The following is a 24,905-nucleotide window of genomic DNA, read 5'->3' on the forward strand; positions in this document are numbered from 1 at the left end:
TTGAACCTGGGCCCTGGAGTGAAAGCGCCAGGTCCTAACCACTGGACCGACAAGGAATTCCCAGGAATATGCATTTTTAACATAGCCTTCTCAGTTGACTCACGCACACCAGGGTTAAGTGTGAATTGTTCATTTCACATATATGTGTACAGAGCTGTGTCCCTTTACATTTGCTACAAATCTCTATTGCTAGCACTTAAATTTATATATATGTAAATGTCTTGTTTCTTTCAGAAATTTCTGAAATAGTAATGTGCTCAGGTACTTCATGGAGATAGAATCACCGGAGCTCAGAATGGTAGCAGTTTGTGAAAAAGAAGGAATTTCAGGACCTTGAAAGGTGAGTAGGCACAGGAAGGAAGGGGGGGGGGTATCCTAAGTGGGTGGACCTGGCATGATCACAGATGTGGGCTTATACCAGTAGGTTTAGGGGTCCGTGGCTGGTGCACAAGACTAAAGGGAATGGTGGAAATGGTTGGGGATGGATTATGGGTATGGGAGAGTGACACGATGAAAATGACATCTCACCATGACCAGTTTGTCAGCTGCAATGGCAGTTAAAAATAAATAGCTAACAACACTGCATAGAAACCAAACTCATAATTCGGAAATGCCGGAACCTAGCCAGCGACAGTTGAGGCGAATACTATCTTAGAACACATAGAAACGAAAACAGTCTACATTGTCCTGATCACTGAAGAATTCGCTTAAAAATCAGATCCCCCCCCCCACTCCGCCCTGAGCCTTATTAAGATAAAACTGACATACAACAAAATCAGATTCTTAGTAGTGGCACAAACTTGGGATACTACATACCGTACCCCCAATCACTGTCTCTAGGCCTCCGCCCACCACCTGTTATTTATGTATTGATTACTAGGTGCCAAGCGATCTGCATGTATGTGTATACACTCTCTCTCACTTAATCGGCCATATTTCTCTACAAGGTAGAGTGTATCATGCCCATTTTACTGGTGAGGAGGAAACTGAGCCTAAGAATGGATTTGCCATATCACAGCCTGGAGGCTGCAAAAATGTAAATCTGGGGTGGAACAGAGGCTGCGCCGGAAGTGTGTGGGGGGGAACGAGTTCCGCGTGATTCAGGAGGGATCCACGGCAAAGGGAAGGGAAACGTGAAAATGGTGATTCGGCCCCATCTTCCAGAATTCTGCAGGCCCCTACGACGAGTGAAGAAACTTCTCTTTCAGACGACGTGTCTCTCTTAGGGCCTTTCCAAAATCACGGTATCTGATTGGTGAGATCGGAGGGGATGGATGGTCTTTATTGGTAAGTTGGACCTCGAACCAGGCCTACGGCCCTTGGATCAGGCGAGGAGTGGGTGGGATTTGAAATTGAATCCCCCGTTTTATTGGTGAAAAGAAAACGAACCAGGAACTATTAGGAAGCGTAATTGGCTGTTGCCAGGAGCCTCCGCTGGCCTTATGCGCCCGGGTTACGGAAGCCGGGGAGGACTGAGCGCGAGGTGTACCTGCAGGAAGTTGGCGGCGGAAACCGGGATAACGGTGAAGAGGTACCTCAGGCCCAATGGCGACTGTGGAAGCAAGTGGCAGCGATGAGAAAGGGCGAGAGGTCGAGACCTCCGTCACGTATTACCGATTGGAGGAGGTGGCGAAACGCAACTCCCCGAAGGAGATTTGGCTGGTGATCCACGGGCGAGTCTACGATGTAACCCGCTTCCTTAACGAGGTGGGGCCCGGGAGGTGGGCGGCCCCTGGGAGCTGCAGCGGCGAGGGTGGTCGGGCCCGGAAACGCTGCTAGGCTGTGTGTGTGTGTGTGGGAGGGAAGTGAGGCCTGGCTGAGGGCGAAGAGGCGTACGGAAGGGAACAAGACGCTCCGAGACGGAGATTGGGGGGCCTTAGGTGTGCATGCATTTCCAGCCGTCACGAAACTCTCGTGCCTTCAGTAATATCATGCCTCTGTCACATATTGAGCACATACTGTGTGCTTGGCTAAACTCTGAGTCACCATTATGCCCACTTTACGGAAAGGGAAACAGCCTCAGGGTCTCTCACCTAACAACCTAGAATCATTCGAACCCAGGTCTGAAAGCTCCAAACCTCTGCGCTTTCCACTATGCCTTCTGAAGTAATATTTTTTGCTTTTCATTTTCTTGAGAAGCTGAGATGCCTCCTTTCCCCCCATTATGCTGCCTTCCTTTTTTCTATTTTGAGTTGACCTTGAGTCCAGAGGTAATGAGTTGATTTTGGGGGGTTTTTTTTGGCCATTGACTCAGGTTCTGTCACCCTCTTTTGTAAATCAAGTCTGTTGTGTTAAGGTTTTTCTTTTTGTATTACAAGTTCTCAAGACCCTGGTACAACTGATTTTTGTTTTGTTTTCAAGGAAACAGACTTTCAATTTGTTTAACCCTATTGAGGTGTAGTTTACAAACAATAAATTGTGCCCATTTAAAATGTACAGTTTGATGAGTTTTGACAAATGTATTCACCCATGTAATCACAACTCCAATTAAGGAAGAGCGTTTCCATCACCCTAAAAAGTTCCCTCTTGCTTTTTTGCAGTCATTCCCCTCCCAATCCCTGAGGGTTTAGGATATTTTAAATGCTTATTTATTTATTTATGGTGTGTATTATTTTATTTTGAGTAATAGATTAATAATCTTATGGTTAATTCCTTGTAAGGTCTTGCATAATATAATCCTACTATAACTGAGAAGAAGTTTCATTTCTCTTCGTTCTCCTGAAGCAAATGTACTAGTAAAATTTGTTTTCTGCTAATTTGGGGCCTACGGGATAAAGCTCTACATCCTGATTCATAAATCTATAAAAACTTTTAAAACGTAAAGTTTCCCCCAAAAGAACATTGTTTTATTTTATTATTACTTTCTTTAATAAATTTTTTTTTAAATTTATTTATTTTTGGCTGTGTTGGGTCTTCGTTGCTGTTCTCGGACTTTCTCTAGTTGAGGAGAGCGGGGGCTACTCTTCCTTGCGATGCGTGGGCTTCTCATTGTGGTGGCTTCTCTTGTTGCGGAGCACAGGCACTAGGCACGTGGACTTCAGTAGTTGTGGCTCACGGGCTCTAGAGAACAAGTTCAGTAGTTTGACGCACGTGCTTAGTTGCTCCCCACGTGGTGTCTTCCCCAAACAGGGCTCAAACCCTTGTCCCCTGCCTTGGCAGGCGGATCCTTAACCACTGCGCCACCAGGGAAGTCCCTTTTTTGGGGGGTCCCCCCCTTTTTTTTTAAGGACATTGTTTTAAATCTTTCTAGTGGCCAATAAGTTAACATCTTAGAATTTAGTAACTTCTTGTATTTGTAGGGTGTATGGCATTTATGCTTTTAAAAGTGCTTTCCCGTTATTTCAAAATAACTAGTTGAGAGTGAGTTGGATAGTAGTGAGCCTTATTTTAACAGGGACATAAGAAACAGGTTCAGAGAGATTTTGGTCAGACAGTTGATTAGTGGCAGAGTGTGCTTTAGATAAATACCTTGGTTTCTCTTGTCTACACAGTATTACGTTGGAATTCTAGACTTAGGTATGTCCTTTGATGTATGCCTCATAATAAGTTTAAAGGGTGGCTTGTAGCATGCATGGTAGAGCACAGTTCGTAATGGGCCAGTAATGTTTTTTCATTTGTGGTTTCATTTCCCCCCCAGTTTCTTCTTTTTTGGTGGTACGCGGGCCTCTCGCTGCTGTGGCCTCTCCCGTTGTGGAGCACAGGCTCTGCGGCCATGGCTCGTGGGCCCAGCCGCTCCATGGCATGTGAGATCTTCCCGGACCGGGGCACGAACCCGTGTCCCCCGCATCGGCAGGCGGACTGTCAACCACTGTGCCACCAGGGAAGCCCCCCAGTTTCTTCTTGATTGATTCAGAATAGATAATGAACTTGGAAGGAGCACTCAGTGAGTGTGGTGGACATTAGTTTAATCTTGAATAGTGGTTCCCAGCCTGGTTTACCACGTGCTGATGGAGCCAGAGACATCACAGGTGTGCCAGGGGCGGCCCTTCAAGCTTGAGTTGCCAATCTTTACCTGCAGTTAGCCATTCTAACTTACCTGTTCCAGCGTCTCTGTCCCTGTGTTCTTCTTCACTCCAAGTCTAGTCATGCATTCACTTACTCATTCAAATATTTACCAAGTGTCTACTAAGTGCCAGATACTGTTCTAGGTGCTGAGGATGCAGTAGCGGATAGTTAAACATTTATTCCTTGGTGGAGATTACCATCTATGGGAAGCAGAAAATAAGTAGAGTAAGTAACTAAAATATATGCTATGTTAAGTGCTAAGGAGAAAAATAGAGCAGAGAAGAGGTAAGTGCTAAGAAGAAAAATAAAGCAGAGAAGAGGGCTGTGGACATGGATAGGGTGAGGTTGAGAAGATGAGGGGTTGAAATTTTAGGTATGATGGCCAGAAATAGCTTGATTAAGAAGATGACTAAAGTAAAGGCCTTCTGTTAAGGGAGCGGGCTGTGTGGATAAATGCAGGAAGAGCTTTCCTGGCAGAGGGAGCAAGTTCAAAGGCCTTGAGGTGCAAGTATATCCAGTGTGTTTGACGAACAGTGAGGGAGGTTATGGTAGCTGGAGAGTATTAGATGAGGTCAGCATGATCAAGGAGGGGACAGGTCAAGTACAGCTTTTGCGAACCTCTCTGTTCAGAAAGAAAATCACATAAAAATGGTTACAATATCTTACGACATTGACTTGCGAATCTCTGTTCAGAAAGAAAATCACATAAAAATGGTTACAATATCTTTCGACATTGACTAGAACATACCAAAGTGCATCTCTCTTAGTAAGGGTAAGTATGATTTTGTGAACCTTTGTTTCCCAAAGCATGATTTTGTGAACCTTTGTTTCAGTTAATATTCTTGTTTTCTTACTGTATCACAAGTGAGAAAAGTTTGGAAGCCATTGTTTTATGTATAATTAACCATTTCTGAAAAGAGTAACTTAACACAGTGCTGTTTTAAAGCTTTCTATGTATTTTTTAGTGACTGTTGGCATCAGTGGGAATACTAGGTTGGAGGGAAAAACAATACAGAAGGGAAGAAAGTAAAACTCTTTAAACCCCAAGAATTTGTTTGAATCCTTCTACATCTTCCACGCATATACCAATGTATACAGATATGTATAAGTAGAAATAGAATCATAGTATTCCTTAATTGAATTATAGTGTCTATTAATTGGTTTAATAGTGATAGTATTTCTTGGGTGCTTATTATTCTGGCGGCTTACGTGTAATTTCTTTTTTAACCCTCCTAACAACCCATTTTAGAGATTAGAAAACGGAGGACCAGAGAAAAAACTTTCACAAAGTCATAATGTTAAGTGGTACAGGTGGAGTTTGAACTCAGGCAGTCTGACCAGATAATCTATGCCCATTACATTAGGATTTGCCTCAATTTTTTTTCATGGCTATAGAGTATGGAATTAGGTCTGTTTTACAGCCACCTTCTTCCACATCTTAGATATAATTTGGAAGGATTGGGAATGTGATAGAGGGAAGTTAGAACTAGTACCTTTTTTCTGGAACCCAGATAATTTTTTCATTTTTTGAATAGGTCATACGGGTACATTGTGAAAAGCCTTCCTCCCATCTGCCCAGTTTGACCTCCTCCTAAAGTTAACTACTATTGTTTGTGAAGTTTTGTTTTGCCCGTACAAGCAAAAGTGAATGTAGTTCCTCCCACTCTTTTTTTCTTTTCACCCATAAGGTAAAACAGCATACAATACCCACTGAAATATGCCTTGCTTTTTTCATGTAACTGTATATCTCAGGAGTCTTTCCATATCTATACCTGGAATACTTCTTTATTCTTCATAGAATTTGTTGGACTGATTATAATTTATTTAAGCAGTCTCATATTTATAAACATTTGGTTTGTTAGTAATATTTTGCTATCTAGGTTTTTTCCCCTGCCTAAGTCAACTCTATTGAGATCTAATGTACATATAATAAAATGTACAGATTTTATATGTGAAGTTCAGTGAGCTTTGAAAAATGTCTTATCTGTGTAATCACCATCACAATCACTGTATAGAACATTTCTACCATCTATGTTCCCATACAACCACTGATTTGATTTCTGACACTGCTTAACCCTGTGTATTCTTATTTGTCTAATGTCTTTCGCTTAATATATCTGTGAGATTCATTTATATTTTTTCTGTGTATCAGCAGTTTATTCCTATTTAGTGCTTCTTATTTCATTGTAACCATACTAAAATTTAGCTATTTGCCTGTTAATTGACACTTGGGTTGTTTCCAGTTTGGGGCTATTATGAATAAAGCTGCTTTGTACGTTCATCTACACATCTTTGTGTGGACATAAGTTTTCATTCCTCTTGGGTAAATAGCTAGGAGTGAGATTGCTGGGTCATATTTTTTTGTTTTTGTTTTACTTTTTAAGCAACTGCCAGACCTTTTCCCAGTGGTGCCAGCAATGCATTAGTTTTCCAGTTTCTCCACATCCTCATTGATACATGTTTTGTCAGTGATTCACTTTTAGCCACTCTAAAAAAACATACAGTTTCTGTCCTCCTTTCAGTAATACTTAGTAAATGAACTTAAGGAAAAGCCAAATGGCTTCCCCTGCTCCCTACCACATATTCCGTGGACAATTGATCGACTAAAACCCTTCCCAAGGGGACATTACGAAGTTTCCTTTGTATCTATAAAGTATTTCACTTGATTATTGCTGGACTGAGATAGAAATGAATCGATCACAGGCATTGTTTCATCAATTGAAAGTTTATGATCTTGGTTGCCATATAGTTTATTTGAAATGTTTGTAGTGTTATATAATTGCTTATGCATTAAAAGCTGAGACAAGATCCATTAGTCTTAAAACACAAAGGCTATCCAGTTCAAAAGAATCATTTTTGCAAATTCATATGAGATTTAAAAGCAAAGTAGAACCTAGAAAAAATGGGAAATGTGTACTGCCTTATATTAGGTTTACTTAATAAAAACAGGGAGAAACTTATAATTGTCCAATAGATTTGAATAGCACTGGTAACCAACCAATCTAGGTGACTGAGCATAACCTCCAGACTCCTTGGTCTTATTTGTTTTGTTTTGCTGTGATTCAGACAAGTTAACTTTTGGGCTTACGTTAATTATAGGTATGTAAACCTAGCTTTGTGTGTGTGTGAGGTAAAATATATATAACATGAAAATTTGCCATTTTAACCATGTTTAACTGTACTATTAGGTGGCATTAATCACATTCACAGTTTGTGCAACCAACATCACTATATTTCTAAAACTTTTTCATTACCCCAAACAGAAACTCTGTAACCATTAGGCAATAACTACCCTCTCATCACTCTTCCCAAACCCCGATACAACCTCTAATTTACTTTGTGTCTCTATGAATTTGCCTATTCTAGCTACCTGATATGGGTCATACAATATTTGTCCTTTTGTACCTGGCTTCTTTTACTTAGCATGTTTAGGTTTTTATTATTATTATTTATTTATTTATTTATTATTATTTTTTTTTTCTGTATGCGGGCCTCTCACTGCTGTGGCCTCTCCCGTTGCGGAGCACAGGCTCTGGACATGCAGGCTCCGCGGCCATGGCTCACGGGCCCAGCCGCTCCATGGCATGTGGGATCTTCCCGGACCAGGGCACGAACCCGTGTCCCCTGCATCGGCAGACAGACTCTCAACCACTGCGCCACCAGGGAAGCCCTGACTATTCAAATTTTTTGCCCATTTTTAAATTGGATTGTTTGTCTTTTTGTTGTTAAGTTAGATTTCTTTATATATTATGGATATTAATCCTTGATTAGATATGTGGCTTGCAAATATTTTCGCCCAGTCAGTAGGTTGTCTTTTCACTTTCTTGATAATGTCCTCTGACATTTTGATGGAGTAAGTCCTTCCATATCAGCAGTTACTTTAAATGTAAATGGATTAAACTCTTCAGTCAAAAGACAGAGATTGGCAGAAAATAAAATAAAAATACATGGTCTAACTATATGCCATCTGTAGGAGACTCACTATAGATTCAGAGACACTAATAGGTTTGAAGTGAAAGAATGGAATCGTATTCCATGCAAATAGTAACAAAATAAGGGTAGAGGTGGCTATACTAATATTAGATGAAAGAGATATTAAATCAAAAAAAAGCTTTTAATGGTCATAGAGTTGTTTTGTTTTAGCCATGCCCTGTGGTTTGCGGGATCTGTCCTTTCCCTGTTGAGTGGTCCTGGCACCCTTGTCAAAGATCATTTGACTATACATAGAGTAAACGCAAAGGTAGTTGTGTCTGTGGTATTTTGGAACTTATTTTCCCGCTATTTATATATTCCTAAGATTTAGCCATATGGTGTCACTCTAGTAAGTGACCACATTTGGATAACCACCATCTAGGACATTATGACATCCTGGAACCTCTCCTTGTAGACCCTCCCAATCACTGCCTCCTTCCTTATTCCCAGAGGTACTGGCTCTCTTGACTTTAACACTATAGATTCATTTTGCCCTTTTCTTTTCTTTCTTTCTTTTTTTTTTGGCAGCACCATGTGGCATGCAGGATCTTAGTTCCAACCAGGGATCGAACCTTTGCCCGCTGCATTGGGAGCTCAGAGTCTTAACCCAGTGGACCGCCAGGGAAATCCCTTGTTTTGCCTATTTTTGAACTTTTTACAAATGAGTGTCACAGTATATATTGTTTTGTGTCTGGCATCTTTGGTTCAATATATTATATTCTTTTGTGCATATTGCAGTGCCTCATTCTTTTTCCTAGCTGATTAGGATTCTTTTGTATGATTATACCTCAGTTTATTCATATTCTCCTTATGGATATTGGGTTGTTTCAGGTTTAGGGTCATAATGAATAATGATGCCATGATCATTTGTGTGTGTGTATAAGTTCATATATCTATACACATTTCTCTAGTATATACTTAGGGAATTGATTTTATTTTTTTAGAATGAAATTTTTATTGAGGTAACGAGATTCATATGCAGTTATAAAAGAAATAATAGAGAGATCCTTTGTACTTTTTACCCATTTCCCCGTACTGGTAAAATTTTGCACAACTGTAGTTGTGCAAAACAACTCAAGATATTGATATTGATACAATCCACAGATATTATTCTAATTTCTCCAGTTTTACTTCCATAAAACTGACCTTAAAGAGAAAACAAGTTGGTTTAATTTGTTGAGTCAAGGATCATTCATTCTTGATTACAGTACTCAACATGCAAATTACATTTAACTGTTGGTATAGAATGGCACACGGCCACTTCCCTAGGACATTTAATTCAGACAGAATTATCCCTGGGCAACTGTTACCTTTATATCTGCTAGCAATTGCCCTATCTTCCTTCTTATAACAATATGTAAACTCTCATATCCAGCATAACTGGATCTTTAGTTCAACTGAGTGGTTACATACAGTACAGAACCATTGATTTCCCCCCCCCCCCAGTGGATTTGATATATTCTGAGATCCAAATCAAGAATCTCCCATATTTAACCTATCTTTGGTCATCCTGAAGGCACTTGAGAATCCAGCAGTATATCGGGTCATCAGCTTTCCCTGGACAGTATTAAGAGATATAGAAGGTTTGCTAAGTCTGTCCTGGTCCTGACTATTCACTCTGAAAAAGAGTTTATTTGAATAAAGTTTTGACACATTTGCTCTTTACGTTATTCTGTAGGCTCAAAATGAACAATACAGAGAGACTTGTTCTGCTCATACATAGTTTCTAAATTTTCAGTAATGAAAATTATTAGTTTTTTAAAGGAAGTTATAAAAATACTAGGACATAAATTAAATATAAAAATACAGGGTATTCGGATCCCAAGAAAATGGGAGTTTACTGTGGTCTAGAAGTCAGGCTGATTGCACGTGATAATTAGTTATAATTGGCAATGTTTCTTCCAAAGATTGAATTTTTGCTAAGTTTTTATATATTATCACTAGCTTGAGTTTCCACCCTTCTCTGCCTTTCATTTCTACAGGCACCAGAAGGAAATTTAAAAACATTTTAAAAATAGCTCTTTGCTTATAAGTCACCCAGCACACACAGGCCTTGTTTCTTCTAGTTTCAAACATAAAAAAGAACCTGGGTCAGACAAGAATGATCCTTGTTACGTGCCCAGCAGTTCATGCATTTTCCTTTTTATTCTGTGAGTCTCCAGTGCAAACAAAAGTTAAAAGGTTAAGGACTACTCCAAGTTCCCAACAGCTAATCCCTGGTTGGCCTTCAAAAAGAGGTCTGTAATTCATTTTTGAATATGCCTTCCAAGGGGAGGCGTTTGGCCGTGTGCTCCCTTTGACATCACCTGGTGCCCTCTGGTGATCTGTTAGCTCCAAAACTCTTCATTTTGCCTTGAAAGCTTTCTTGGTATCTGTGGTGGGCATGGGCATGGCTGCTCCAGTCACCTGTCTCCATCAGTCCTGGTTGGTCATTGGCTTTATCTTGGCCCACATTTGGAGAGTGAATGCTCTGAAGCTCAAATAGGCAACAGAAGTACCAGGATGCAGCTATTAATAATGGGGTAGTTTGATTCCTTTCTGTAGCGTAAGCTTACATAGGGTCACTGGAAATAGCACTTTGTGATAAAGCCTAAGAATGTCATGTTGATCCATCCACCAGTAATCACAGTGAGGACATTTGTGACATTCTCTTTCTTCATGTCTGTGAGCATCGTGGGATCAGTTGTGAGAGAAGGTGGTGTTATTTTCCCTTTTTTTTTTTTTAAAAACTGCATCCTCTGAGTTGTTGAAGTAATACTTTTATGTCAAGGACTGACTGGGAATATGATCTCCATTTTCCCTGAGGACTGTGCTTTGAATTAGGACTTAACTAATTTCAGATATTTGCTCCTGGGTGAGCTTCTTGTCACTCAGCAGTAGGGTGGACACCTAGTGGTGGATCACACCTCCAGGTGGTGATAAAGATGGGCTGGTCCACCCAGAGGCTCATGTTGGAGTTGAGCAGGCTCACTGAGAGCCAGTCCGACCAGGGTCACGGGGCTTGTCCTCCCTGGGGCATTGGGGCTCCTCTTGGGATTCTCCTCAGGGACTTTTCCTGACCTGCAGCCTGGGCATTATCTTGGCTCAGGGCTGGCCTGGGCTCTGCTGTGGCCTCAGGCCTAGTGCATTGCCTCTGGCTGGGCTGCTATTTGATTTTAAATAATGTCTGAAGTTTATAGAGTTCTAAAACAGTAACGAAGTGTTCCCTGAAATATTTTTGCTTGCTCTAAACCACCTGTATTAAGACCACATTTTGGAGTGAGAGTTATTTTACTAAACTTTTTTTTTGACCACTCTGACCCTCCTTGCCTCTGTGAAAAATAAAAAGCAGGCTATAAAACAGTATATACCATATGAATTCATTTTTATGAAGACACAAAACCTTTCATCACTGCGTAGTACATTAAATTGTAAGTACTCAATAAAAATTGAAGGATAATAATTTAAATGGTTGAATGGACAGGAAAAATAGTTTTATGCACCAAAATGTTAACTAACTATGCTTATTTCTGTTATAAAGCTATAGTTGATTCCTTATTCCTTTTTTTCCCTGTACAGCAGGAAAAAAAAGTATAAAAGCGTTGCTTATTTATTTATTTATGATGAGAGATTGGTGAAAATGAAAATACTTTGTAGTTGTAGAAAGAGCTATGTAGGGAGTCATAAACTCAACCATTCTCTGGAATATCTCAAACCACTAAGACATTTTGTTATCCTTTTACTCTGAAAGGCAGCATAATATTTAGGATGTATCATAAGGAAAAAATATCTTCCATAGTTTAGATACATAGAGCAAGTTGGGGCACAATTCCAAAAATAATAGCTTACCAGGGCTGAGAGGGTTCAGATGTAAAAACAACAGATGAGTGGCAGCTGTCTAACTCTTGCTTCGAAACAGCATGCTTAATGCTGGGATGGGAGACCCATCACTGTGTGGAGACCTTTTAGGAGACAAAAATAGAAGTTTCCTTAACCTCACGGAGCTCAGAGGCAAGTGACTGGGAGGTTACACTTAGAGTTTTTGTGCTTCCGTTGAATTCATCTTTAAAATAGGCATGATAGGGGCTTCCCTGGTGGCGCGGTGGTTGAGAATCTGCCTGCCATTGCAGGGGACACGGGTTCGAGCCCTGGTCTGGGAAGATCCCACATGCCGCGGAGCAGCTAGGCCCGTGAGCCACAACTACTGAGCCTGCGCGTCTGGAGCCTGTGCTCCGCAACAAGAGAGGCCACGATAGTGAGAGGCCCGCGCACCGTGATGAAGAGTGGCCCCCACTTGCCACAACTAGAGAAAGCCCTCGCACAGAAACGAAGACCCAACACAGCCAAAAACAAATAAATAAACAAATGTGGGGTTTAAAAAAACATAAGGATGATAATATTATTCCTGCTTAGAAGGTTGTTATAAAAAGTAACTACTTAAAAGCATTACTTGATATTCCAAAAATATAAATCTAGATATGTCTAATAGTGTAAATTCTAAATTTGCTAGTTGTAAGTAAATGTTTATTGAGTGTTTAAGTCAGGGACTGTGCTAAATGCAATTTAAAAAAAATTATTTTCTGAGTAGGTAGTACTGTACTTGGGAAACCAATTTCGGAAGAGTGTATAGTGCAAAGTCTTCCTTGCACCTGTCTCCCAGCCACCAGGTTCCCTTAAATGTTTCTGGAGAGATTTTATGCATATGCATGCGTATGTGTATCTGCTTTTTAAAATGATAGATGAGGGCTTCCCTGGTGGCGCAGTGGTTGAGAGTCCGCCTGCCGATGCAGGGGATACAGGTTCGTGCCCCGGTCCGGGAAGATCCCACATGCCGCGGAGCGGCTGGGCCCGTGAGCCATGGCCGCTGAGCCTGCGCATCCGGAGCCTGTGCCCCGCAACGGGAGAGGCCACAACAGTGAGAGGCCCGCATACCACACACACACAAAAAAAAAAATAAATAAAAAAAAAAAAAAAATAAAATAAAAAATAAAAAATAAAATGATAGATGATAGCACATTATACTAACGATACCTTTCTCTTGTTGAGTACAGAGTATTTCCTATCCTTATCTCATATAATACAATAGTAGTTAAGATGGGTACTCATATTGTCTCCATTTTACAAATAAGGAAACAAAGACATCTCAATTTCTTAATAACTTATCCGAGGTATATAGCATGTAAGTTATAGATAGACTCTACTTTCTAGGTATAGAGGCAGTTATTTTGGTATTATTTATTTATTTATCTTTAAAGTTTGAAACCATTTCAAACGTACAGAAAAGTTGTAGGAATAGAATAAAAGTCTTTCTTTGGCTTTCCTAACCTTGATATTTTTGGAGATCACGGCTGGTCGTTTTGTAGAATATCTCTCAATTTGTGACTGTCCTAGGTTTCCTCACAGTTAAACCCACATTATGCATTTTTGGCCAAAAGACACAGGAGTTATGTTGTGTTCTCCCCATTGCATCCTGTCATGGGGGTATGCAGTGCTGATTCGTCCCATTGCTGCCATTAAAAAGAGGAGAGGGGAGGGGGAAGTAGCTCACATTAGTTAGCTTTTCAGACAGCCCTCTGTTCAGTAAATATCTTTGCCTTGTAGCATCCTGGTGGAGAAGAAGTTCTGCTGGAACAAGCTGGTGGAGATGCAACTGAAAGTTTTGAAGATGTAGGCCACTCCTCTGATGCCAGAGAAATGCTCAAACAGTACTATATTGGTGATGTGCATCCGGTAAGAATGAGCTGAGCTCGAGGAGTGCTTGTAGAGAGAGGAAGCCATCCAGCAGCCACAGATCATGATGAGGGAATGAGTTAGTAACATGGAAATTCGTTCAACCCAGCCATCAGGCTAAATTTTCTCCAAAATCATCTAGCTTTACTGTGCTAAGATAGAGCTTCTTGTCTGTAAATCAACACATATAGTGTCTATGAAAAGGAACTGATTTTGGAGGTGGGGTTATTTTTGATTGTTTGAATTTTTTGTAATGCAGTTAATATCTCTTCCTAAAATAGTAGTTTGGTCTTGCAAATTCATCGCTAAAAGTGGTAACTATGGACTTTTAAAACCATACCATTCTATCAAGGGACCCTGATATGCTCAGAGTCAGGGATGCAGGGGTGGGGGAGTGGGCAGTACCCTTCTGTAGACCCGGGCATCTCCCAGGGAATTACTACTACCAGAATGTAGTCTCATGTTCCAAAGTTAGAAATAAGCAGGTAATGAGAGTTCGTTTAGATGTGTCTTAAAATACTATTTGTTTTCCTCTTTAAACAGAATGACCTTAAACCCGGAAGTGATGACAAGGTAAGACTATTTCTCTTGTGTCTTTCAAGTGTTTTTATTTCTATTTACTCAAATAAAATTGCTTTTTTTTTTTTTAATGTATTATAACAAGAGAAGTGTTTACTTTTCCCCTAAACAAAAATCCTGTTTTTCAGGAATTTGGACTCAGTACCATCTCAGGAAAAAAGAATAACTGAGTCTTGAACAGTAGGGACATTTTATTCATGCTTCTATTTGCTTTTTTAAAAAATTGAAACTCTAAAGCCATGCCCCGTATTGCTTTGAAAGAAATTAGTTTATAGGTTCAGTTGTAGAAAAGTATTTCTTATTCTTACATTTAATAGTATAGATGACAATAATTGCTTCTGTGTTGGAAAAAGAATTGGAAGGTCGATTTACTCTTGCAAGTCTTAGAATGAGTTGTAGACTGGAACAATTGAGTAATTGACTGGAACAGGCCTTTCTGTCCCTATTCCCCTATGGTGTAGGCTCAAATAGGTCTACACACCCTTCCCATTCACACAGTGATACCGCAAAAACAAAAGATTAAATATTTGAAAACCTTAATGTGTACTGCGTAATGTACCAGGAAGAAAATATGAAAGCCTTTTTGCTTCCCACAAGCTGGATGGTTCATCTCCCTTATTTCCCCACTTTTTTCTCACTATTTTCCTTGACTCTTCCCCTACCCTCTAATTTAAAGGGACAGCAGTTAGTTGTCACCCAGAACATCATGTAGGCAATGCTCCCTCCTCTTTTCCTCCTCCTAGCTTCTTGCTTCCCTTTCCTCATTGAGCTGGTATTACTGAACTCGTGTGACACAGCAATTAGTTGGCCTAGACACAAGAATTCTTTCAATTCAAGAGATTGCTTGATGGTATCTGCCACCTGTTGCTCTGCCATCCAGAGTGGTTGTGTAAATTAACGCTTCCGTCTTGCTGCACTCTGCTACTCTGAACTGTTGAATTGTTTATGAAGGGGGCATGAAATAGTTCTCTAAACGCTTTGTGAGCACTGTTGGTTTGTTTGTCCTCCCCTCCTAACGCATGTACTATCCATTCTTGAATCTTCACTTGTGTAATTAAGGTAACATTTGAACTAAGCATGGCTTGTTTGGTATATTGAACATGTCCAGAAACCATTGCTCTCAGAGGTCACCATTTGATTCAAGGGATGTTCCCATTTGTTCAAGAGATGCACCTTGTATCCAGGGGGCATAACCCACTTCTGCACAGCACTGTGAGAATACCCATTATATTTAAGACAGATAAAATTGTGGGGAGTTATAATGTCTAGAAGTCTACAAATTGCTTCTTGTTGCCATTTTTCTTCCTTGGTAGTATAGTATGTAGTTAGGACCATTCTTAGGAATGGAGAGCAGTGTTTTTCAAATTCTATTCCTTGTACCACCTGTATTGTAATCTCTTGGCATGTATATTTCCTAGGCTGCCATTACTACTACTGATTCATGATCTCTGGAGGTGGGAATTTGCACTTAAAGTAACCCAGATAGCCAGGCACCAGACTGCGCTGAATGACATGCCTATCTTTTCATTTGAAACCTTAGGGAACTTTAGTTCTCTTCTGTGGAAAGCGCACTGTCTGCCTTCTATATATAGGCCAAATAATTAACTAGAGATGTCTCAGATAAATTAAAACTGTTGAGCCTTGGACTTTTTGTAAGAAATAAAGAAAAAGAAACCCTTTTAGCTGGTGAGATTTGGTGAAATTCTGTAAAAATTTAGAGGTCTCCAAATGTAGTTTGGCCCCAGCCTGGCTTAAAGAGTGATTAAAGGCAGTGTTTTCAAGACTGTTTTTATCATGTCTGCTATACCCAAAGGATAGTCTCCGTTAAATAGAGTCTGATTATTGAGTGTTTCCAGTCACACTGCTGTACTTCAGGCAGATCCAGGACCACCTACATAGGTTGTCATAGAGCTATAGTCCAGCCTGATTTTAGTTCCAGGAAGAAATTCTTGATCCTTCACATTTATTTCTTACATGGGTTTTAAAGGGGCACTTCTGTGTCTAGGCTGCAGGTGTCTCTTTTCTTCATTTTTTTTACATTCACCATGAAGAAGTAAATGTAAAGTTCATTTCATTAATACTTTCCTTTCTTTTGGTTAAGATTTCAGAACCTCTGTGAGGAAGTGATTTTTTTTTAATGCCTAATTAAGAGGTGTCTTCTGCCTTATGCGACAGTTTTCATTTTCATTCTTCCTTTATTTTTGTGCTTCTCTCCTCCCTCCACAGCTCCAAGCTCCATGTCTCTTCCCTGCCTGAAACTACCTCCCTACCACCTCAAAAAAACCTTTTTTGAAAAAAGCACCCAAAATGTGCTATTCTAGAGTGTAAATCAGAAACTTTTTCCCAGTATTTTGGAAACTACCTTTCGTACTGCTTTTGCTATGACATGAGTAAATAAATAATTGATGGTCACCATTGTTTCCTTGTTAGACTGATAATGCCTGAGGTTCAAGACCCTGAAATGTTTGTTACAATACTAAAACTTAAAAGCTTAAAAACTACAGATCTGGCAACAGATGTTTTTCTTACCTGCTTCAGTCAAAGATAACTAACTAGAATTTAAAAACCTTTTTTGTCTCTAAATCTCTTCCTGGCTGGATTAGTCCCCATGCTGAGAACCATCAATCTTCCATTCATACTTAAGTTAACACTTTTCTGGTCTGCTTTGAGTTATGGAAACTCACCTTAGAACAGTGTTTTCTGTGCCAGTTTGCCTGCCTGCCTACCGTGCTAAAGTAACTTAGACACATTTGTGGTCCATGAGGTCTCTCTTTGGATTATGGGTTTACTTCTTGGTTAACATTTTTATCACTCAGTCTACCCTCAGTTCAGGAGATAAGGAACATACAAATGTTAACATGACTAAAAAAAGTGGCACCATTTCATTCATTTATTCAACGGATATTGAATATCCGTTGAATAAATGAAAGAAATGGTGCCAGTCATATCTGTTGAATCACCAACAGATATCTAGGTGACAGTTCAACTGCTTCACTAGTCAAATCTCATTACAGTGCATCCCAATAACCTGACCATTTTTCCATTTAAGTGTTTTGAATGGGTAGTTTGTGGTGTACATAGTTAATAATTCAAATAGTACAAAAAAGTGTACTATAGAAATGACTGCCATCGCCAACTCTGTCTCCCAGTTCCCCTCCTCCTGAGGTAACCAGCTACCATTTTCTTGTTTACTCTTCCAAAGAGATTCTGTGCATACGTTAATATAAATAGGTGGATGGACGGATAGATAGACTGATTGATCAGTAGACAGACCAACCATCCCTTCCTTTAAAAATCTCATAGGTGCTGTTCTGCCCCTTGCTTCTTTCTACTAAAAAATTTTATCTTAGTGATTGTTCCTTATCAATTTATAAAGATCTCTCATTCTCTTTAATACTTAGTATTCCATAGACAAAAACTTTGATGAGATGACATTTGCTATAACAGGATTTGATGTTTCTTTTTTCTAAGGAAGATTGTCTCTATAAAGGCTTAACATGGTTTTTTTTGTTTGTTTCTTTTTGGTTGCGTTGGGTCTTTGTTGCTGCACACGGGCTTTCTGTAGTTGTGGCGAGCAGGGGCTACTCTTCATTGCAGTGGCTTCTTGTTGAGGAGCACGGGCTGTAGGCACGCAGGCTTCAGTAGTTGTGGCACATAGGCTCAGTAGTTGTGGCTCAGGGGCTCTAGAGCGCAGGCTCAATAGTTGTGGCACACGGGCTTAGTTGCTATGCGGCATGTGGGATCTTCCCGGACCAGGGCTCGAACCCATGTCCCCTGCGTTGGTAGGCGGATTCTTAACCACTGCGCCACCAGGGAAGTCCCTTAACATGTTTCTTAAACTTCGTTTTTTAACTTAAAAAATTTAACATTTGAAATTTAGTGAACTCCGTCTATGTTAGAAGCAATTTATAACTTGCATTTAAAGGCAGATATGTTTTTTTCTCCCAGATGCTACAGACTTTTATTATACAGTTTTCTATTACACGTACATAAAGTATTATACATACATAACATTCAGTTTACCTTCTCTTTTATGGGAGGGAAACTAAAAAGAATGCATGCTTTATAGTTATGTAATGTAGTTAGTTGGTTGCATCATACTAAAAATTTCCTTTTAAGAATTGTTAAATATTCCTATCATATCTACAACCTAATTTATTAACGTTTAAAATGGGTATGCAGATGCCCTTTGGATGAGTAGTGCTTGCTATTTACCAAAGAATTTTGTATGGTGGTTTCATTGTTGCCTGTTTTTTTTCCCCTAACATTTGTATTTTGTAATGTAATCTTTTTGAAATAAAGCATAGAATGTAATGGCAAGATCACTCTTGAAAGACAAAATACCCTTTTCTGAGGAATCTGAAGGCTTAGTGTCTTCTTGTCATGCTTTATTTAGAAATGATGTGTAGTTTTGCAAAGCAAGATGTCAGAAGAACAAGGTAACATCTTTTGCAAATCAGCCCTCCAATGTTATAACAAGTTTTTTCACTTCTTAGGTCCCAGTAGAAATTAATGTCTGAGTGTTTTAATTTTTTTTCTTCCGTGATGTCTTATGTATCTTATCATAATGGGTTCTTGAGAGAGTCGTATAGAAATTTGTTTTAGCAGGTGTTTTTCATCTTTGAATTTGCCTTTACGTACAGGGAAATATTATATGACTGGGCTGACTCTAGGGATTTATGCTTTACATGACAGTAATTGTTAAGCTGTATTCTCATCTAGAAAGAAGTTTTAGTACATTAGAGCGTCATGAGAAGGCTGTCCTCAAGATCCGCACCACATGGCCATGAAAATATTGAAATCATATACTTTCAAAACTCAGACTTTTTAGGTTGTATGATGAACCTAAAACTAAAATTTATATAGTGTTAGCTAATGTTACACAGTCCATTGTATTATGGGGGAAAAATCCTTTGCAGTAGTGTTTGAAGCCCAAAGTTCCCAAGTTGTTTTTCATAGGTTTTTGGCCACGTAGAAACCAAATTATTCTAAATAAAAAGCTGCAAAAACTACCAGACCACCTAAATACTCATTAAATTTGCTGAAGGTGTCCTGTGGTTTAAAATCCACTTCTTCCAATTTTAAATACTTGGAATCCTCTTGGAATGGCTAACATTCAATTTAGGAATTAAAACATAAGCTTCTTATATACCTTATATTTCCCTTTTATTTAAAACCTCTGAAAGTCTAAGTATAAACTCTTTAGGCTGAAGATACACTTAACGCTCTGTCTATATGTTTGAATGCATCATAACTATAATTTTGGCACATTGCTTCCTACGTTTATGTTCTGGTGACAAAATGCACCATTCCTTAAGCATGTGTTCTCCCATGTTTTTTTCATAAACAGGGTTCATAGTGAAATCACCCCCCACTGACCCCCAAATCCCTTCCCATATGTTTGCCAATTATGACATTTCTTTGTCATTCTTTTAACCACATCAGAGAGGGTTGGTTCTCACGGCGCACTGTCTCCCGGAAGAGTATCCGGAAGAACACACCTTTACGCATGTGCTGGAGAACAGAAACATCTCTGTGTGGTTGTGCTCCTTCAGTCTTCCTTCTTGGACGTGGGAGAATGGTATTGACTTCTCTCTAATCTTCAGAAGTCTGCTCTTGTAGGTTTTGCTAAAATGCCCTTGGGTCGGAAAATTGTGTTGAGTTAATTGAATATGACTTTAGAGTTCAGGTTCATCTGATTTGAGCCTTTCAGTTCACAGGTGAGGAAACTGATTTAGCATTGAGCTTGAGGATATTAGACATAATTTCAGTTATAATCAGCTTTAATAAAATGGTTTCTCAAATATTATGAAATATTTCCTCTTGTCCTACAAAGTCCATGTTTAGTATTTGTGTGTATATAAATATATTTATTTACTTACTTATTTTATGAGGGAATTAAAGGCTTAATGAATCTTGAACTTTAGGAACCACCATATTTAAACAGTTAATTTCTGTTGATTTTGGACTAAAATCAGAGTAGACTTAAAGCAATCTGGTTGTTTGGAAGTGATTCCAGACTCATTGGAGAATAAAGAAGCATGCATGTTAATCACTTGGTAAGGCTTTTGGTAGAACTCTGTATTTGAACTGCTCTCTTGTAACTAAAATCATATAGTATTGCAATTACTACTATCCATGCCAAAGATGGAGAGCAGTCACTTCTCCTGACCAGTCTTGCATGTAAATTAAAATGTGGGCAAGAACATAACCAGCCAAGATATGCCTGAACACCCACAGGGGTAAATTGAAGTCAATCATAAACTATAGGAATTTCACCTAAGCATCTGTTAGATTCAGCACAGAGCTCTGGAGTGGAAATGCGAACGGGGGAGCTGTACACGGATAGAATGGAAGGGTGAAGATGAAGGAAAGTTTTGTGTTAATAGAACGCTTTTCTTCTTAATTTTGTTAAATTAAAAATAACTTATTTGACTTCTTTCCAAACTTGGCCGAGACACTTGGCTACAAGAGCAGTGCCTTAAAAAACTCTTTCACTTAGAGGCTTCCCGCCGAGCGGGAGGCCCGTGAGCCATGGCCGCTGAACCTGCGCGTCCAGAGCCTGTGCTCCGCAACGGGAGAGGCCATGACAGTGAGAGGCCCGCGTACTGAAAAAAAAAACAAAAAACTCTTTCATTTATAGTTGATTAAAAGCGGAGTCACTTTGGCATTTATTTGGCTCTTGGTATTCTAAAGAGGATAAGCTTCTTTCTCTTTTCTTTCCTAGATTGCTCTTAAAACAGGGGTTGAGGTACTTAGTTAAAAGAGAGGGAGGGAGGGAGGAAGGAAGGAAGGAAACCATGTATATTTTAAAATTTTTATTGCTTATTACGAACTATTAACAATTTCAGTATATTGCAGCCTTGATTCGTCTGGTCTCTCTCCCCCTCTCTTTCTTCTCTCGCTTGCTACGTTGTCTGAGGCTCACTCTAGTTAGCACACACCAGTGCTTTTGGTTGTAAAAGAGGCTAAAAACTTTGAAATCTAGAGAATCCATTTATATGAACTAACGGATTTAATGTGGTTATAGATTAAACATCATAATACATATATTAACTCTGTTTTGCTTTCACGTAAGCCTTTCAGATTACCTCTGCTTTTTTTTTTAATACTAAGTCTACATTTTTTGTTCCGTAAATCATTGGTATATGTGTGGATAAAGAAAGCATAAAAGACCGTGGAATTTTCTTGATAGAATTCAATTATTTCTTGGCTACTGTAGTGAAATATTTAAAAAGACAACGTTGGGCTTCCCTGGTGGCGCAGTGGTTGAGAACCCGCCTGCCAATGCAGGGGACACGGGTTCGAGCCCTGGTCCAGGAAGACCCCACATGCCACGGAGCGACTAAGCCCCTGCGCCACAACTACTGAGCCCATGCGCCTAGCCTGTGCTCCATAACAAGAGAAGCCACCGCAATGAGAAGCCTGTGCGACGCAACGAAGAGTAGTCCCTGCTCTCCACAACTAGAGGAGAGCCCGCGAGCAGCAACAAAGACCCAATGCAGCCAAAAATAAATAAATTAATTAGTTTTTTTTAAAAAAGCTTTAAAAAGGCAACGTTGTAAATGAGATGCACACACAACCGTCATTACCACCCCAGCCTTCCAAATCTGCAAAACACTTGCTGTATTTCTCAAAGATTGACCGTAACATATTTTAGCTAGCCTGACTCATTCTATTCAAGGAGAAATGTCCCAGATTGTTAACATCGGGGTCTCAAAGAAGTGTAGTAGTATATATATATATATATATATATTTTTTTTTTTTTTAAATTAATTTATTTATTTTGGCTGCGACGGGTCTTTGTTGCTCCCCGCAGGCTTTCTCTAGTTGTGGCGAGCAGGAGCTAGTCTTCGTTGCGGTGCCCGGGCTTCTCACTGCGGTGGCTTCTCTTGTTGTGGAGCACGGACTCTAGGCACACGGGCTTCAGTAGTTGTAGCACGTGGGCTCAGTAGTTGTGGCACACGGGCCCTAGAGCGCAGGCTCAGTAGTTGTGGCACATGGGATTAGTTGCTTCACGGCATGTGGGATCTTCCTCGACCAGGGCTCGAACCCGTGTCCCCCACATTGGCAGGCAGATTCTTAACCACTGCACCACCAGGGAAGCCCTGTAGTAGCATATTAATAGGATTTAAAACTTTTTATTAGAAGTTTTACTTGCCTATAGGCAATTTTTTTCAGGTTTGGGGCATGTGTTCATTTGCATGACAATGTTTTGGGTATATGAAGTTAAAACTTATCTCATGGTCTACTCTAAAATATCTAGGCCAGTATGTATGTAGGGTTTTTGGGAATCTTGGAGGTTACTGAAATCTGTAGTTATGTGTCCGTACCCTGGCATATTACTGCATATTGGCAAAGATGATCTTTTGGGCAGCAGTAACTTATGCTAATGGGTTATTGTCCTCTGGCAGTAAGTTAGCAGGCTTTTTTGTACTATACAACTAATTAATGAAATCCATAACTTCATTTGATATTTACATAAATTGAATTTAAAAATTTAGTATCAGCTTTATTAAGGTATAATTCACATGCCATCCAGTTCACCTATTGAAGATGTGTAAGTCAAGGGTTTTTAGTATATTCAGAGCTGTGCAACCATAATCACAAATTAATTTTGGAAAATTTTCATCACTCCAAAAGGAAACCACGTAACCTTTAGCAGTCATTTTCCATTTCCCTCCAGCTCCTCTTCTCCCAGCCCTAGGAAACCACTCGTCTACTTTTCTGCCTCTCGGTTTGCCTATTCTGAACATTTCATGTAAATGGACTTTATGTAATACATGGTCTTTGGTTTCTTTCAGTTCACGTAACATTTAAGGTTCATCAGTGTTGTCGCATGTATAAGTACCTGGTTACTTGTTACTGCCAGATTTTTGTTTTTATTTTGTTATTTTCTTTCCCCTAACTCCATTCTTGCTGTTTTCATTGTGAAATAAGCCCTAAGGTCTCTAATCGTAATTATTACGATTTCAGAGAGTAAATCAGTTCACTTCTCTAAGCCACAAAGCAGTCATCTGCATGCTTTTGAGCGTTTCCCAGTTGATCTCTATGTTACAAGACAGGAGTTTTTATTTTTTAAAAGTGTTTTCACAAAATGTGATCTTAGCTACTGCCAGTGGCAAGCCACAGTGAACCAGGCTTACTATTGTGACTGCAAATTAGTTCATTGCAATATAGTTTGTACCAGTGGCTTTTTTTGTTTGTTTGTTTTTTACAAATAAAAAGAGTTTAGGTCATTTCTCTACTCTTTCATTAGTGGTTCTTTACTAGGGAATACCAGTATGTTATCAGAAAAAGAATTCCTAGTCCTCCCATCGCATATGGATTTGTAAACATCAAATTGCATGAAAGATGAAGTTCTGTTATTAGCTTCAGAGTTTGCATGACGGTTCGAGAAGATTTATATACTCTGTGTTATTAATCTTGTTTGTTTGTTTGTTTTTGAATATGCATCTTCTTCAGGACCCTCCGAAAAATACGTGCAAAAGGTTGGTATTCCCTTAATAGATTTCCTTATGCTCAACATACTATGTGGCAAAGAGTTTCTTCCATAAATATACATGTCTAATATAACTTAGAGTACAGTTTGACAGCTCATTCTTTTTTGGTCAAAACTGTTACAAATTCAGTAGTTCCTTAGCTTTAGCAAAATTAATTTTTACAATTTTAGTCATCTTGAGTCATCTCAAAAAAGTTCTTGCCTTGAGTAAGTTTTAAATCTTGTTGTGACATAAATTAGGATCACATGTAGTAAGAGGTAAGTATGCATGGACAAGTAGTACTACTGTTAATTCAGGCCCACAGTCTCTGCAGTTCAGCTTAGCTATGCAACTTCCACTAAAAACTTAATCTCATTTAATCCTCACAACCACTCTGCACCTACCTTACATATTATAAATGTAATAATAAATGTAAAAATGTATTATTACATTTTACAGAAGAAAAAAATTGTGTATTGCAGTCATGTTCAGGAATGTGTGCTTTCTCAAAGGTTTACTTATCCCTTGCAGTAATGTTACTAACACAGTAGTATTAGCCCTGAAAGGTATACATTTGTCATCCCTTAAGTGTCTCCACTTGAGATAACTGTAGAATCCTTAGCTTGTAAAAATTTATAGAGATTATATAGAGCTGTTTTATCTTTCCGAGATCCCACTTAAAGCATTTCATAGAGAGAGAGAAAGTGTGTCTTTTTTTCCCATAAAAGTACCGTGTCTTTTTTGTTTGAGGTGATGGACAGAATATTTTTTAAAAGTGGAAATTAAAGGAAACTGTTAGTAAATTCAGCTTTCTTAATATTAAGGATTTATGCTCATCCAAAAGCTCCATAAAGAATTTGAAAATACAGGCCATGAACTTGCAGTAGACTTACACTACACTTAAAACTGATTAAAAATTACTGTGTAGAATACATGAAGAATTTTTACAAATCAATTAAAAAATAACTTAGTAGAATACGAGAAAAAGACTTAAACAAGCACCTTACAGAAGAGGAAGCACTAATATAAGCATATGGAAAAAAAGGTTTAATTTCATTTGTCATCAGAGAGATGCAGATTAAAATCATAGGATATATTTCACACCTGCCAGATTGGTGAAAATTTTTTAAAATTCTATAAATAAGAGGAGTTGTTTAG

The 24,905-nt window shown here is 39.1% G+C and overlaps 1 protein-coding gene and 1 pseudogene across 1 annotated transcript in view; one reads left to right on the plus strand and one right to left on the minus strand.

The window, feature by feature from the left end:
- Window positions 1-234: 234 nt before the first annotated feature.
- The window catches only part of CYB5B (cytochrome b5 type B), a 30,329-nt gene continuing 5,658 nt past the window's right edge, over window positions 235-24,905 (plus strand). Inside the window, exons 1-5 of the mRNA XM_059044923.2 lie at window positions 235-340; window positions 1,165-1,707; window positions 13,558-13,686; window positions 14,230-14,259; window positions 23,731-23,756. Of these exons, the coding sequence (XP_058900906.1) occupies window positions 1,546-1,707; window positions 13,558-13,686; window positions 14,230-14,259; window positions 23,731-23,756 (347 nt within the window). The 5' untranslated portion in view covers window positions 235-340; window positions 1,165-1,545. The remainder of the gene's footprint in view (window positions 341-1,164; window positions 1,708-13,557; window positions 13,687-14,229; window positions 14,260-23,730; window positions 23,757-24,905) is intronic.
- On the minus strand, window positions 10,321-11,878 carry LOC131745257 (ER membrane protein complex subunit 3 pseudogene; annotated as a pseudogene).

The sequence above is a fragment of the Kogia breviceps genome, chromosome 18 (genome assembly GCF_026419965.1).
Source record: "Kogia breviceps isolate mKogBre1 chromosome 18, mKogBre1 haplotype 1, whole genome shotgun sequence".
Lineage (NCBI taxonomy): Eukaryota > Metazoa > Chordata > Mammalia > Artiodactyla > Physeteridae > Kogia > Kogia breviceps.